Source organism: Salmo salar, chromosome 14 (assembly GCF_965601325.2).
Source record: "Salmo salar chromosome 14, fSalSal1, whole genome shotgun sequence".
Classification (NCBI taxonomy): domain Eukaryota; kingdom Metazoa; phylum Chordata; class Actinopteri; order Salmoniformes; family Salmonidae; genus Salmo; species Salmo salar.
Genome location: NC_138304.1, coordinates 6,577,026 through 6,595,005, shown reverse-complemented (window position 1 = coordinate 6,595,005; position 17,980 = coordinate 6,577,026). Strand labels below are relative to the sequence as shown.

At 42.9% G+C, this 17,980-nt stretch overlaps 1 protein-coding gene across 2 annotated transcripts; it reads right to left on the bottom strand.

The window, feature by feature from the left end:
* Positions 1-6,069: 6,069 nt before the first annotated feature.
* Positions 6,070-9,147, bottom strand: LOC100195489 (chemokine (C-C motif) receptor 9a). 2 transcript variants are annotated; one of them, NM_001140518.1, is given in 3 exon segments: positions 6,070-8,188; positions 8,482-8,526; positions 9,063-9,147. In NM_001140518.1, coding segments are annotated over 2 exon segments (1,107 nt in total). In that variant the 5' UTR covers positions 9,063-9,147; the 3' UTR covers positions 6,070-7,126.
* Positions 9,148-17,980: the final 8,833 nt, after the last annotated feature.

The following is a 17,980-nucleotide window of genomic DNA, read 5'->3' as shown; positions in this document are numbered from 1 at the left end:
ATTTCAACCAGGTTTGAGCTACAACTGGCTAGGCAGTTGGTAGCCTAAATCCTGCCTGATGTTACTGCTGTTCCTAAAACCATTGACATACGTTAGCCTACTGTAACCACACAGAGTGTGTGTGTGTGTGTGTGTGTTAAGGTTGGGCGACTGTTCATAAGCCTACTTTGCCCGATTGTGCCCCATAGTGATAGTCGATCACTATCGGGGGGGTGGGGGGGGTCTTTCTCATGGCTACCCATGTATTTCCATGGAAATAATGTTTATTTGGAAAGTAAGAAATATATAGATATTTTTAAAAGCATTCATGATTTGCGTAAATGTAATATACTAACTATTACTCTTGTTAAAAATATGAAATGGTATTACATTTGGTGAAGAGCACATTATGACTTGTTTAGGACTCGAAACTCAAAGTTTAGGACTTGAGACTTGACTTGATACTTGACCTTCTTGACTTGAGAGTTGACTCGGACTTGCCTGTCTTGACTTGGGACTTGTAAAACAATGACTTGGTCCCACCTCTGCGAATCATACTACACCGGCTCTGGCGCTCGTCGGATGTGGCAGGGCTTGCAAACCATTACAGACTACAAAGGGAAGCACAGCCGAGAGCTGCCCAGTGACACGAGCCTACCAGACGAGCTAAACTACTTATATGCTCACTTAGAGAAAAATAACACTGAAAGCACCACTGCATGAAAGCACCAGCTGTTCCGGATGACTGTGTGATCACGCTCTACGCAGCCGATGTGAGACCTTTAAACAGGTCAACATTCACGGCAGCAGGGCCAAACGGATTACCAGGACGTGTACTGCGAGCATGCGCTGACCAACTGGCATGTGTCTTCACTGACATTTTCAACCTCTCCTTGTCCAAGTCTGTAATACCAACATGTTTTAATCAGACGACCATAGTGCCTGTGCCCAAGAACACTAAGGTAACCTGCCTAAATGACTACCGACCCGTAGCACTCACGTCTGTAGCCATGAAGTGCTTTGAAAGGCTGATCATGGCTCACAACACCATTATCCCAAAAACCCTAGACCCACTCCAACTTGCATACCACCCCAACAGACCCACAGACGATGCAATCTCTGTTGCACTCCACACTGCCCTTTCCCACCTGGACAAAAGGAACACCTATGTGAGAATGCTATTTATTGACTACAGCTCAACGATAGTACCCTCAAAGCTCATCAAAAAGCTATGGACCCTGGGACTAAACACCTCCCTCTGCAACTGGATCCTGGACTTCCTGACGGGCCGCCCCCAGGTGGTAAGGGTAGGCAACAACACATCCGCTACGCTGATCCTCAACACAGGGGCCCCTCAGGGGTGCGTGCTCAGTCCCCTCCTGTACTCCTTGTTCACTCATGACTGCGCGGCCAGGCACGACTCCAACACCATCATTAAATTTGCCGATGACACAACAATGGTAGGTCTGATCACCGACAACGACGAGACAGCCTATAGGGAGGAGGTCAGAGACCTGGCCATGTGGTGCCAGGACAACAACCTCTCCCTCAACGTGATCAAGACAAAGGAGATGATTGTGGACTACAGGAAAAAGAGGACAGAGCATGCCCCCATTCTCATCGAAGGGGCTGCAGTGGAGCAGGTTTAGAGCTTCAAGTTCCTTGGTGTCCACATTACCAACAAACTAACATGGTCCAAGCACACCAAGACAGTGGTGAAGAGGGCATGACAAAACCTATTCCCCCTCAGGAGACTGTAAAAATTTAGCATGGGTCCTCAGATCCTCAAAAGGTTCTACAGCTGCACCATCGAGAGCATCCTGACTGGTTGCATCACTGCCTGGTATGGCAACTGCTCGGCCTCCAACCGCAAGGCACTACAGGGAGTAGAGCGAACAGCCCAGTACATCACTGGGGCAAGCTTCCTGCCATCCAGGACCTCTATACCAGGCAGTTTCAGAGGAAGGCCCTATAAATTGTCAAAGACTCAATCCACCCCAGTCATAGACTGTTCTCTCTCTCCTACCGCAATGCAAGCGGTACCGGAGCGCCAAGTCTAGGTCCAAGAGGCTTCTAAACAGCTTCTACCACACAGTGAGCCACCACCACGAGTGAAGAGTCGATTGAACCGTTTGGTTTAATGGAACAACCAAGCACATCTGCATGTACTCGAAACACCAGAAAAATTGAGTAGTACCTCATCCCCCCTTATCTTCCATCGCTCTGATATTTTGGAATACATACAGTAACACATACACTATATATACAAAAGTATGTGGACACCACTTCAAATTAGTGGATTCGGCTATTTCAGCCACACCCGTTTCTTACAGGTGTATAAAATTGTGCACACAGCCATGCAATCTCTATAGACAACCATTGGCAGTAGAATGGCCTTACTAAAGAGCTCAGTGACTTTCACGTGGCACCGTCATAGGATGCCACCTTTCCAACAAGTCAGTTCTTCAAATTTCTGCCCAGCTAGAGCTGCCCCGGTCAAATGTAAGTGCTTTTATTGTGAAGTGGAAACGTCAAGGAGCAACAATGGCTCAGCCATGAAGTGGTTGGTCACACAAGCTCACAAAACGGGTCCACCGAGTGCTGAAGTATGTATCGTCTGTCCTCAATTGCAACACTCACTAGAGTTCCAAACTGCCTCTGGAAGCAATGTCAGCACAAGAACTGTTCATCAGGAGCTTCATGAAATGTGTTTCCATGGCCAGGCAGCCGCACACAAGCCTAAGTTAACAATGCCAGGCTTCGACTGGAGTGGTGTAAAGCTCGCCGCCATTGGACTCTGGAGCAGTGGAAACACTTTCTCTGGACTGATGAATCACTCTTCACCATCTGGCAGTCCCCGACGGACGTCCACATACTTTTGGTCATGTAGTGTAACTAACACTGAGCAGAGTTGCTGCTGAGTACCTACATGTCCCAACATCCTCCGTGGCTTTTCAGCATTGGAGGCCGTATCTCTCTATACCAGGTGGTGTCAGAGGAAGGCCCTAAAAGTTGTTAAAGACTCGATCCACTCAAGTCATAGACTGTTCTCTCTGCTACCGCACGGCAAGCAGTACTGATGCACCAAGTCTGGAACCAACAGGACCCTGAACAGCTTCTACCCCCCAAGCCATAAGACTGCTAAATCGTTAAAGGTGCAATATGCAGAAATCGCTACACCCTTTCCTGGTTGCGAAAATTCTAATAGTTAGCCTAATTTCACTTTGACAAAACAAGCAGTCATTGTGAAAAGAATCATTGTACCATCTAAACCTGTGAAATATATATTCCATAACCAAAAATATTCTATTTAACTGTTTGAAGCTTGTGTACAAAACCGAAAGTAAAAGATGCAAAAATGGAACTTAAGAACAGGAAACATAGAAATAGCTCTCTTAGACCAATTCTACCGCTTCTTAGGCTTGCTTTCAATGAGAATGACAGATCTATAACTTGCATTTCTATGTGAATTTAGTCAGTCTGCCAAAAAGTTATATTTTGCAGCTTTACATAGTCCGGGTAGCTATTTGGTCTGCATTGACCCGTTTTGCACAAACTTTTTTTTACTCATCACGTACGCTGCTGCTACTATTTACTAGTTGTCAATTTATTCCTAATTATACAGTATGTACATATCTACATCAATTACCTCGTACCCCTGCACAACGACTCGGTACTGGTACCCCTTGTATATGGCCGAGTTATCTTTCTCATTTTGTATCTATTATTACTTGTTTGACTTTTCAATTATATCTCTATTTTCTTTCTCTCTGCATTGTTGGGAAGGACCTGTGAGCATTTCACTGTTAGTCCAAATAAATCAAATCAAATGTTATTTGTCACATGCGCCGAATACAACAGGTGTAGACCTTACAGTGAAATGCTTACTTGCAAGCCCTTAACCAACAATGCAGTTTTAAGAAAAATACCCCCCAAAAAAGAAAGTAACAAATAACTAAAGATTAGCAGTAAAATAACAATAGCGAGGCTATATACAGGGGGTACCGGTACAGAGTCAATGTGGAGGCTATATACAGGGGGTACCGGTACAGAGTCAATGTGCGGTGGCACCGGTTAGTCGAGGTAATTGAGGTAATATATACATGTGGGTAGAGTGGGGAGCAATGCAAGTAGTCTGGGTATTCATTTGATTAGATGTTCAGCAGTCTTATGGCTTGGGGGTAGAAGCTGTTTAGAAGCCTCTTGGACCTAGACATGGCGCTCCGGTACCACTTGCCGTGCCTGTTGCTTACGAATTATGTGACAAATACAATTTTATTTGATCAGACTACATCACTGCTCAATGTCTGACAAGCTTTTTAAATGGAAAATGGCTTCTTGTTCTCTTTCATGAGACACCAATGTAAGGTATAAGCTATATTTTTTTATTAAAAAGTGAAATGAAGCCTTTACATGTTAAGTAGTTTGTTATTTCAAATGAAACTACTTAAGTACATTCACAACTATTTTCAAATACATCCAAATAATTCTAATATTTATTTGAAAATACTATCTTTCAAATATTTCCAACAATATGTATTTGAAGTAATTGTAAATACATGCCAATATTTTCTAAATGGCATTAAGAAATAGATTCCAATAGAGCCCCACAGTGGAGGTGTCATAATACCCATAAAACTTAGCGTTCAAACAGGGAAATGGTTCCAATCGTTTTTCCTCCATTCATTTTTCCCACAGTGAATTTTAGAAACACTTTAAAATAAGGGCTGTGTTTCGTGTAGGCTTACCCTGGCTTGATGTTTTGATAACCATGTAAATCTCTCTCGGACAAGGTGACTAGAAGTCTAGTCATGCAACGCAACCCTCAAGGCCACGCCACACCGACAAGTCCATTCATAGAATGTACTTTGTTGCCACCATAATTAAGTGAGAATATGCAAGAGGTCGACAATGAAAAGTATAAAGTTAAAGAGCACAATAAAAGTTGGAAAACAAAAGTTAAAACATTCAGTGAGTCAAAAAGATCAAAGGTCTTAATAATTCTGTATATCCCGATGATTTAAAAAATGTCTCCCCTTTTACAGTAACTATTAACAGTTGAACAGGGGGTTGTTATTACAAGATTAAGGCGTTCCCAAAATACGTGGTAATTGTTGCTCCATCACTCCGTTCTATAACACTGATGTCTTTTCTGCAGAGGAGTGATAAAGAACCGCATAATGTTTTCCTTCCAAATTCCCCCAAAGTCAATGAGCTTGTTGATTTCCATTGTGATTGGCACAAGGTTTCCCACTCCACAGAAATGACCATGTTACCCTCCCATTCCCATTTGTCCTTTATGTATAGTGTATTTTTAGATTTGGACTTTAAGAAGCCGTTGTATAGACTGGAGAATTTTGCTGCATGTTTCTAATTTACACGCAGATATTAATATTGTACTATAGTCTCCGAATCATCCTCCTTTATGACTTAATTAAAGCAGTGACATATTTGGTGATACTGTATCTATGGAAATCTTGACCTTCTAATCTTTGTCTGTTTTAGTACTTGGAAGCTTTGGAGTGCCCCCTTGTGTACAAAAGTACAGCAGGCTGAGAGAATGTTTTAGTTTTTAAGGGATTGATTGTTAATAGGTCACTCCTTTTAGATGGAAAACCAAGCACAGTATTGGGTATGAAATAATGTTGATAATTTGATCAATTAGCCAAAAGACATTTGGCTCAATCAAGCTTTGACTTATTGACTCATTTGAGCAACGTGTTTTTCTTCATCTCATAGGAAATAAATCGTGGGGAGGGAAAAGATTGTGCATACATGTATTAGGCAAGTCTGTTGGGAAACCAGGCTGCTGCTTCCCTATTTGGCCACTAGATAGAGTCAATGAGCAACCACATATGAGTAGGCCTCCAGCACCAGCCCCTTCTGCTATGTAGCCCTGTATGGGCCGTTAAGCTTTGCAAACAGATGGGAGATACAGATATAAAGTGATATACTATATTTGCAGGTTTGGTTCTTGTAAACTGACTGATGATGACAACATAAAAAATAACATTCAAAGTTGTGTAATACTTTTTGACAGCAACAAAACAATCTGTTGGTGAGAAGTGTGTCTGTGCATGAGTCTGTGCATTTGTGAATGACTATAGATGTTTATTAAGATAGATGCACATTTATGAGACACAATAACAGTGACCTGAATTTTTTTAAAGACATGGGTATATTTACATATATTATGTTGAGAATTGTCATTGTGAACAGGGCAGTCTCAATCATAGGCATTTTATACAACTTTTTGTTTATGACACATTCACTCTCACTGTGAATGCTAAACTTACTCATCACAAATAGTCTTTCCTACTTAGAAAGTATTTCAAAGAATTGAACAGTTCATTGATATGCTCCTGACAAAGAAATTGATACAAATAATATCCATAACAAAGAGATGGATAGAGGGTACACTTGCCAAAAAGCAGCAGCGCTTTACACGTTTTCAGACTATGCACAATCCAGCACAGTAGGTGATGGTATGCACCTTTCCCGTTTGTTTACAAACTGCTAATAAACTTTAAAATGGAGATAGTCCACAATGGCGCTTCCCATGCTGTCACAAAATCCATCATTGCAAAGAAAAGAGGTGTCTTCTCTTTCCCATCTCTCAGCTTTCCGAACAAATGCAAAAAAAGACACGAAAACAACATGGCTGAATTGGCAGATGATTATAGACAACTGCAAATGCATTAGACCAGTGCAGGACCAATGTTGTCATGGTTAGCTCTTTTCCAATCCCTGGCATCGTCAAACACAAACCCCCAACCAGACTGTGAATGTCCATCCAGCAAAATTGAGAAGTCACTAGGAAAAATGAGGTCTTTGGACCAGCCAAAGAAGAGTCTCATCATAACCAACGCTTCTAACAATGCACCCAAGAGCCAAGAGGTCTTTGTCGACATTCCCCCAGCTCTCAGAAAGGGACCTCTTCCTTCCCCATGTCACTGCCTCAGCCTCAGCAATGGTTCGATAACCAAAGAAGTCAAAGTCTAATGCAAGAGTGGGCAACCGGGGGGAAAAAACACTACAATCTCTGCATCATGGAATAGAGCGCATGTACGCAAACAAGTTTGTACAGACCTCAATTATTATGAGGGACTTCTGGTCACAAGTGAAAGGTTCTACTATGACCGTGCGTTCAAAGCGAGAGTGCTTGTGTGGTGTCCGTGTCGGACATGACTGAGGAGCGCCCGGGGCCTCCCTGGATCTTGCTGAGTTTCCCCTTGGCCGGCCAGCAGTGGTAGATGCGGAGAAGCTTAAGGATGTCCCTGCGGAAGCGTACGCCCACAAACACATACAGGAAGGGATTGAGGCAGGCGTGTGTGTAAGCCAGGCTCTTCAGCATCTGGCCGACCACGTCGAACCGCTTTGCCGCACTGCAGTCTGTCTCAGTGCTGTTGGCCGCCTGTGTGGCCTCCATTACCAGCACGGTGTTGTATGGCAACTGGGAGAGGACAAACACAGCCACCACCACCAGGATCACGCGCAACGCCTTGTGTTTCTGGAAGCTGCGGGTTTTGAGAAGGGTGCGGATGATGCCGGCATAGCAGAACACCATGACCAGCAGGGGCAGGCAGAAGCCCATGCAGATCTGAAGCGCCAGGACCAGGATCTTGGTGGAGTTGTCCTGGTTGCTCCAGTAGACCATGGTGCAGTAGTCCCGGCCCTCCAGCTCCTTGACGTTGGCAAACATGAACTCGGGCAGGGCCAACGCCACGGCCAGTAGCCAGACGCAGGCGCACACCAACTTGCTGCAGCTCAGGCGCTGTCTCTTGGAGTTCTGGGCCATGGTGGTCTGGACGATGACCACGTAGCGATCAACGCTGATGCAGGTGAGCAGCAGCATGCTGCTGAAGAAGTTGATCTTGTAGAGGGCCGAGGTGACCTTGCAGAGGCCCGAGCTGAAGCTCCATCCCTGGGTGGCCTCCACAGCCCAGAGGGGCAGAGTGCCCAGGAAGAAGAGGTCGGCCACAGCTAGGTTCAACAGGTAGACATCGGTCATGGTCTTGAGACGCTGGCGGAAGTGCAGGTAGATCCAAACCACGGTCAGGTTGCCCAGGCCGCCCAGGATGATGATGGTCCAGTAGAGAGGCGGTTCGTACTGGCCTCGGAATGCCCTGACGGGAGATTTGTCGCACATAAAGTCTTCCAGATCGTCCTCACCAGCCGTGGGGGTGAAGCTGGAGTCATAGTCATACACCTGGGAATGAGACAGGACAGCATATTGTAGCTTGTTGGACATGTGGACCAATTGTGCGAGTAAATGATACGAGCAGAAAACACAGTATATAGACCAGGGGTCTCCAATATTTTATTTAATAAGAGCAACAAAAAAAACAATATGTATGTAATTGATCACTTGAAACAGGTATGAATTAAAATAATAGAAATTTGATATGAAAATAATTTGCTATTTCATACAAATATAACACAATCTTTTATACAAATTAAAAATAAAAAAAAAAGTAGTAAAAAAATGTATAAGTTGTTTACCTCTGAAACCATTGGTGAAGTCACCAAGTCACCTATAATTGGCATCTGAAAAGAGAAGGAAGAGGAAAACAACATAGTCAGGAAAATAATACACAGCTATTCAACATATGTCATTGTGTAATATTGGCAGGCCTATATAGTAATGTATGCTCTGTTTCTCACAGTCTCCTGCTTGTAGATAGTCAATGCTTCACAAATTCTATATTTTCTCTAGACTTGCATATCATTGCACATTGTTAGGCAAGAACACATCCTCCTTGTTTTACCATTTCTTATCACTTGCAGTCAATCTGACAGAAATACCACAAAACAATGTGTCATGACATTTAGAAATGTCCTCTCTTAGCATTTTAATCATTTTGATTGAACATCATTCAGAAATAAGGGAATGACAGTGAAGTATCTAAATATCAAACACACATCCTGTCTGTGGCTAATCTATTTCTGAGCATGATGTAAAGAAACAAAGTCAGACAGAAATATTACAATACCATAAAGTGCTTACTTTATAGTAATACATGGCGTTATTGATACATTTTAGAACACTGCATGAGACCAGCTTTTCAGACAATTTGACTTACTGTCGTTCTCTGCTATTATGAGTGATGTCAATCAGGCGCTTGAATTCAAAATGCTTGTTGGTCGCTTCCTTATCGCTAAGTTGCTTTAGGGAACTGTCTGGCAACAGTCTGTTCTGCAGAAGCTTTTGAAGAATTCAGTTGAACCACAAGTGACGTGCGTGAAATCAGTTTGCAAAGCAGAATGATATTCTATAGTATTAATTTGGGTGTTTTGCCCCTCTTGCCAGTGCAAACCTGCAGCATGCATAAAGACTGATTTAAACTTCTCAGGGATATTAGTCATTTATGAAATTGTGAATGTACCTGCCCTGTATACAATGGATGAGTCATAGGAAATTACTTTTTCTATTCTCAGCAGAATTCTCTTCTGCCCTATGAAAGCTTTCAAGACACCTTTGTTCACATACTGATTTACAGTAAATTGCTCAGTGGTGTACTTACATTTCGATTTTGGTTCAGAGATTTCGCTTTGAAATCTCCAATGTGACAATCAAAAATGCTATTACAATGTGTTTTAGACTTCTTGGCTGTAGATTAAGCATATGCATTATGCATTATGATTTTTGCTGAGGGCCCACACACATATACGCACACTCACCACACACATAATTATCCTCTGCCCTCCTCTTAGGAGTGAAGGCCTATACTGCACAAATTTACTTAGGTTTATTTCAGGCACCATGGCATAATGTTGTGGTTACCATTTCCTAATATTACTGTAATTGATTGAGGAGATGGTCCCCTCACCTTGGCTAGCGAGTCCACTGCCCTGGTGTCGCGGGCTGAATCAGTCCCTGATTAGAGGGAAGGATGAAAACCAACACTGTAACATAAGGCTGCAACATGGGTGGAGGTAGAAACCTATTGTTCTATCGCTTAAATCCTAATTATATACGGTATGTTATTATATATTATATTCATGTAGATTTTAGTCTGTCTCTGCTTGTCAAACATTAGCTTGGTAAGTAGAGGCGCCAGGTTGACACTGGAGCAGATAAGTAAGGTGATACACTCAAAACAAATGCCGCCAAGTTAAAAATAGCTCAAAGTGTTACTGTACCTTTGTTTGACAAGCTACTTATTTCCCTCATTAAAATGCAAATCAATTTATAACATTTTTGACATGCGTTATTCTCAATATTTTTGTTGTTATTCTGTCTCTCACTGTTCAAATAAACCTACCATTAAAATTATAGACTGATCATTTCTTTGTCAGTGGACAAACGTATAAAATCAGCAGGGGATCAAATACTTTTTTCCCCCACTGTAGGTGTTCCTTTTGTCCAGGTGGGAAAGGGCAGGGTGGATTGCGATTGTGTCATCTGTGGATCTGTTGGGGTGGTATGCAAATTGGAGTGGGTCTAGGGTTTCCGGGATGATGGGGTTGATGTGAGTCATGACTAGCCTTTCAAAGCACTTCATAGCTATGGATGTGAGTGCTACGGGTCGGCAGTCATTTAGCCAGGTTACCTTTGCTTTCTTTGGCACAGGGACTATGGTGGTCTGCTTGAAACATGTAGGTATTACAGACTTGGAGAGGTTCAAAATGTCAGTGCTGACACTTGCCAGTTGGTCCACGCATGCTTTGGGTACACGTCTTGGTAATCCGTCTGGCCCCACGGCCTTGTGAATGTTGACCTGTTTAAAGGTCTTGCTCACATTGGCTACAGAGAGCGTGATCACACAGTCATCCGGAACAGCTGGTACTCTCATGCATGCTTCAGTGTTGCTTGCCTCGAAGTGAGCATAGAAGGAATTTAGCTTGTCTGGTAGGCTCACATCACATCGTTCACATCACATCGCTTATGGCTGGGTTTCCCTTTGTAGTCCGTATAGTTTACAAACCCTACCACATCCGACGAGCATCAGAGCCGGTGACTGAGGTGGTATACTCCTCAATGCCATTGGATGAATCCCGGAACATATTACAGTTTGTGCTAGCAAAACAGTCCTTTAGTGTAGCATCATCTGACGCAGACACCAGTGAGAGAGTCACTGGTACTTCCTGCTGTAGTTTTTGCTTGGAAGCAGGAATCAGGAGGATAGAATTATGGTCAGATTTGCCAAATGGAGGGTGAGGAAGAGCTTGGTACGCATCTCTGTGTGGAGTAAAGGTGGACTAGAGTTTTTTTCCCCTCTGGTTGCACATGTGACAAAGCCTATGACATGATGGTAGAAATGAGGTCAAACGGATTTTAGTTTGCCTGCATTAAAGTCCCAGGCCACTAGGAGCGCTGCTTCTGGACGAGCATTTTCTTGTTTGCTTATGACCTTATACAGCCTGTTGAGTGCGGCCTTAGTGTCAGCGTCGGTTTGTGGTGGTAAATAGACGGCTACGAAAAATATAGATGGAAACTCTCTTGGTAGATAGTGTGGTCTACAGCTTATCATGAGGTACTCAGGCAAGCAATACCTCAAGACTACCTTAATATTAGACATTGAGCACCAGCTGTTATTGACAGATAGACACACTCCCCCACCCCTCTACTTACCAGACGTAGCTGTTCTGTCCTGCCGATGCACGGAAAACCCAGCCAACTGTATATTATCCGTGTTGTCGTTCAGCCACAACTCGGTGACGCATAAGATATTACAGTTTTTAATGTCCCGTTGGTAGGATAGTCTCGAACGGAGCTCATCCAGTTTATTCTCCAGCGATTGCGCGTTGGCCAGAACGGATGGTAGAGACGGGTTACCCACTCGCCGACTAATTCTCACAAGGCAACCTGATCTGCGCCCTCTGTATCTCCTTCTTTTCTTCAAGCGAATTATGGGGATTTGGGCCTTGTCCGGGAGCAACATTATATCCTTTGCGTCAGACTCATTAAAGAAAAAAATCTTCATCCAGTTCAAGGTGAGTAATCGCTGTTCTGTTATCCAGAAGTTATTTTTGGTCATAAGAGACATTAGCATCAACATTATGTACAAAATAAGTTACAAACAATGCGAAAAAACACACAAAATAGCACAATTGGTTAGGAGCCAGTAAAACAGCAGCCATCCCCTCCAGTGCCATTCTACATGGAACCCAAAATGGTTCTTCAAAGGGTTCTCCTATGGCGACAGCCGAATAACCTATTTAGGTTGTAGATAGGAGGTTCTAAGAGTAGAGTTTATTTTAGGTTCTAAAAGTGTATGAACAGTAATTTCAAAATGTCTAGTCTCGTAATAACATCCCATCCCTGGATGCCCCCGGCAGAATATGGAGAGTCGACACTTTCATGCTTGCCTTGACTCGCCTTTTAGGCCGCTGTACTGTGTTAATTAACAACTAGTGATATTTCACCTGTCATATCAAGTGCATCTGCACATAATTTGAGAGAAGACATATTGAGAAACACAGACGTGGGCGGGAAAAGCAGTATAACTTAATGGAAATTAAACAGAAGTGTGTGTGTGTGCCCTACACTGTAATAAGATATATTTTAAAACTTTACTTGAACTCTTCATCATAAGGGACTGCTTATAATGATAATAAAGCCTATAACCACTGTAATGACACAAATCAGAGTTTACACCAGCAAACTGACGAGGCATATCGCTAACCAATAGCTTAGCTAGACAACAGCTTTTGCCCCGACACTGTAAAGCCAGGTGCCATAAGCTGACACAAACATGACTGTTTAAAACATCTGGCATGCAATTTTTTTAGTGTTATGTAGAACTTATGGCGAAGGGTGAAGATAAAGTGAATAAGACTGTGTGTGTGTGAGAAGCCAGACTGAGGCAGACTGTCTTACCCTCTGTCCTCTCTGAAGGGGTTAGTGTGTGAGGGTTCTAACCTGCCCCCTTTTAGGAAGAAGATCCTTTGACCAGGACACACACATCTCAACCTCCACAAATGTTAGTGTGTCTGTGTGTGGTTGCATGTGTATGTCAGTTGTTTAAGTCTATGCTGTGTGGTTTATGGGCGGTCTATCTGTAGTTAGAAGGAGCTGGGGTGCAGACAGCAGACGGTGGGAGTGAAGGTGTTTAGGGTGAAGAGGACGGTGGACTCAGTAGAGGACATCCCAGCCATTGCTACTTCCTACCTGATGGTTAAGAGGACATCACTTCTACTTACAATCAATCAAATTAATAAGGCCTTTTTTTTTTTACACCAGCAGTTGTCACAGCGTGCTTTTACAGTAACCAGAGAAACCAGGGACATACAGGGCACCACTACTCCTGCCATCTCTTTCTCCCTGTGTGATGTCATATCCTGTTCCTGTTTAGACACCTTGCCAGCTGAGCTCTCCCATCAACATGAGGCACTTGCTGCTCCCGCCCCAAACAAACACACACACACACACACACACACACACACACACACACACACACACACACACACACACTATTAGGATTGTTCCCCTATTTACATGTTTGTGTGGGATGATATGTCTGGTGTGGGAGGAGGACATGCAGATGTACTAGTTCCTGGACAGAAAGGTGACATATTAGTCTTTCCCTACACCCTACCCATTACCCCCTACTCTCACCCTAGCTCCTTACTCTTAACCCCCAAGTTTCCAACATGACCTGACAGGAGGAGTTGAAGGCGGAGCAGGCCTCATACCTGCGGCAGCACCCGGAGCTCCACGCCATGATGGCAGACTTTTTGCAGTTCCTGTTACTACGGAAACCGAGCAACATCTTCATGTTCACCCGAGAGTACTCCCCCTTCACCTCCCACTGACCCCCGGGGGACACCTTCAACACCTCCTCACCTTGAGGTCACACACTGGCGCTGCTTCTCAATAGTCTAGTAGCTTCCTCTCACAAGAACTTTAGTGAGGTCAATACTCTTCTGTTTAGCACTTGTCACAAGTATGTACCTTACATAACATTCATATTTGATATGTTTTGTATTTTATTTTGTGATACAGTTTTTACTGTCTACTGTTTTTGTTTGTATGAGCTACACTAACAAATCCCAGTCAACTCTGTTGATATGGCAATCACAAGAGTTACAGTTACAGTTGAAGTCGGAAGTTTTTACCATACACCTTAGCCAAATACATTTAAACTCAGCTTTTCACAATTCCTGACATTTAATCCAAGTAAAAATTCCCTGTCTTAGGTCAGTTAGGATCACCACTTTATTTTAAGAATGTGAAATGTCAGAATAATAGTTGAGAATGATTTATTTCAGCTTTACTTCTTTCATCACATTCCCAGTGGGTCAGAAGTCTACATACTCTCAATTAGTATTTGGTAGCATTGCCTTTAAATTGTTTCACTTGGGTCAAACGTTGCGGGTAGCCTTCCACAAGCTTCCCACAATAAGTTGGGTGAATTTTAGCCCATTCGTCCTGACAGAGCTGGTGTAACTGGGTCAGGTTTGTAGGCCTCCTTGCTCGCACACGCTTTTTCAGTTCTGCCAACAACTTTTCTATAGGATTGAGGTCAAGGCTTTGTGTTGGCCACTCCAATACCTTGACTTTGTTGTCCTTAAGCCATTTTGCCACAACTTGAAGTATTCTTGGGGTCATTGTCCATTTGGAAGACACATTTGCGACCAGCTTTAACTTCCTGACTGATGTCTTGAGATGTTGCTTCAATATATCCACATAAATCTTCCTTCCTCATGATGAAGTGCACCAGTCCCTCCTGCAGCAAAGCATCCCCACAACATGATGCTGCCACCCCCGTGCTTGCTGCCACCCCCGTGCTTCACAGTTGGGATGGTGTTCTTTGGCTTGCAAGCCTACCCCTTTTCCTCCAAACATAATGATGGTCATTATGGCCAAACAGTTCTATTTTTGTTTCATCAGACCAGAGGACATTTCTCCAAAAAGTACAATCTTTGTCCCCATGTGCAGTTGCAAGCCATAGTCTAGCTTTTTTTATGGCGGTTTTGGAGCAGTAGCTTCTTCCTTGCCAAGTGGCCTTTCAGGTTATGTCAATATAGGACTAGTTTTACTGTGGATATAGATACTTTGGTACATGTTTCCTCCAGCATCTTCACAAGGGCCTTTGCTGTTGGTCTGGGATTGATTTGCACTTCTCCCACCAAAGTACGTTCATCTCTAGGAGACAGAACGCGTCTCCTTCCTGAGCGGTATGACGGCTGCATGGTCCCATGGTGTTTATACTTGTGTACTATTGTTTGTACAGATGAACATGGGACTTTCAGAAGTTTGGAAAATGCTCCCAAGGATGAACCAGACTTGTGGAGCTCTACAACTATTTTTCTGAGGTCTTGGCTGATTTCTTTTGATTTTCCCATGATGTCAAGCAAAGAGGCACTGAGATTGAAGGTAGGCCTTGAAATACATCCACAGGTACACCTCCAATTGACTCAAATTATGTCAATTAGCCTATCAGAAACTTCTAGAGCCATGACATAATTTTCTGGAATTTTCCAAGCTGTTTAAAGGCACACTCAACTTAGTGTATGTAAACTTCTGGCTCACTGGAATTGTGATACAGTGAATTATAAGTGAAATAATCTGTCCGTAAACAATTGTTGGAAAAATGACTTCTGTCATGCACAAAGTAGATGTCCTAATCGACATGCCAAAACTATAGTTTGTTAATAAGAAATTTGTGGAGTGGTTGAAAAACAAGTTTTAATGACTCCAACCTAAGTGTATGTAAACTTGCGACTTCAACTCTATGTTAGTTGGTGTGAATGAAAGAAAATGTATTATTTAATGTCTTCTACATTTTCCATGCTTTTTTTATCCTAGAGTGTGATAATTTCTGTAACTACTACTTTGCTTTAGCTCAGATGTGATCACCCCATAAATCTGTAAGAATAAAGCTAAATGAAATTATGCTCATGCTTGTCTTACTCGACATATAATGATATTGTTAAGATAACTTTGCACAAATTCATCTTCAGGATTTTCATCGAATGGCAAAGATGTTCAATGATTTATCAATTTACAGAATGCGATACATTTACTAACAATTAAATGTGTTTATTTTAACAGATAAACAACATATTACTACATGACAGTAACTCTCCCAGTGGGACTGTAGTATAGCCATGGTGCTAGTGCTGCTAAACTAAACCAAGCTCCACCAGACCACACACAGCCAGACAGTCAGGATGGGACAGGATGACCTAGCCCCACTTCCCCACAGCGCTGTTCTTCACTGTCTCTTACACCTTCATCATCAACAGCACCAGCATTCTTTTTGTTCTGTTCATCTTTAGATAGAACAATATATAGCTACAGTGGGCCAGTGATGGAGAGGCCCACAGTCTGAAAAGGGTGTAAAGGATCATGTGAAAGCTTGAAATTGTCCGGGAGTATTTAAACTGTTGCTGTTCAGAGAGGGGAGGCTGGCTGGGCTGTACTTTGTTTGTTTACACCGCTCTTCTTCCCTCTCTCAAACCTCTCTAGCCAGGTCCAAAAACAACCCCTGTAAGAGCTAGAGCTTGTTTTCAGACCGGGCGTGTCTCTAATAGCTTGGCCCTGTTCAGAAACAACTCCTAACCCCACAGCACTTCATGTAGATCTGAAAGAAATGGATAGGTTTAATCAATATGGTAGTAGCCACATTTGTTCCACTATCCAGTCCTCTGAGATCTTGCCTAGGAGTTAGGGACTAGGTGTTGTTTTGGGACAGGTGCTATGTCTTCTACCTAGTCTCTCGTTCCTGACTCTGACCCTGGTGCAGTTTAATCTCATGTTCAATGCAAAGGGAGATCAGAGCAGTTTGCTTCCTTTAACTATAATTTTTTTTTTTTACATTTAAATCAGAATATCACAGCTTGAGTATTTTGCACTGATTTTCTTTCTTGTTTCTGTTATTTCTTTATTCATAATTATGATGGGAGAAAAACAAGATGTTTGAAGACAACCTTTGGGCTGGACGCTGCAATCATCAGTTGTTTTTCAGACTGGCCATAGAGAGGTTTTTTTATTCTTTATTTTGGGTAGGCCAGGGTGGGCATTCTATGTTCCTTTTTCTATGTTCTTTATTTTCTATGTTTTGGCCGGGTATGGTTCTCAATCAGGGACAGCTGTCTATCATTGTCTCTGATTGGGAACCATACTTAGGTAGCCCTTTTCCCTCCTTGTGTTGTGGGAAGTTGACTTTGTTTATGGCACATAGCCTTTAGCTTCACGGTTTGTTGGGTAGTGTTTATTGTTTTGTTCGTCGTCTTTTCTAAAAAAAATAATATGTACGCTCACCACGCTGCACCTTGGTCCTCTCCTTTCAACCGACGTGACACAGACAACAAAAAAAAGGAAAATAGTTTGTAAGATGAGACCGAGTAAGTAAGGTTGTTCAAAATATAAATAGAATTAGAAACTTTATCGATTGAACATTTATTTTCACATTGTTTCAGATTGTTTTTAAATGGTCTCTGCATTATATACACTGAGTATACAAAACATTAGGAACACCTTCCTAATATTGAGTTGCATCCCACCCCCGAGCCTCAATTCATTGGGGCATGGACTACAAGGTGTCGAAAGCATTCCACAGGGATGCGGGCCCATGTTGACTCCAATGCTTCTCACAGTTGTGTCAAGTTAACTGGATGTCCTTTGGGTGGTGGACCATTCTTGATACACACAGGAAACTGTTGAGCGTGGAAAGACCCTGCAGCACTGCAGTTCTTGACACACAAACCAGTGCGGCTGCCACCTACTACAATGCCCTGTTCAAAGTCACTTAAATATTTTGTCTTGCCCATTCGCCATCTGAATGGCACACATACACAATCCATATCTCAAGGTTTAAAAATACTTCTTTAACCTGTCTCCTCCCCTTCATCTACATGGATTGAAGTGGATTTAACAAGTGACATCAATAAGGGATCATTACTTTTACCTGGATTGCAACTGGATCCTAGACTTCCTGACGGGACGTCCCCAGGTGGTAAGGGTAGGCAACAACACATTGGCATGGGTCCCCAGATCCGCAAAAAGTTATACAGCTGCACCATCGAGAGCATCCTGACCGGTTGTATCACT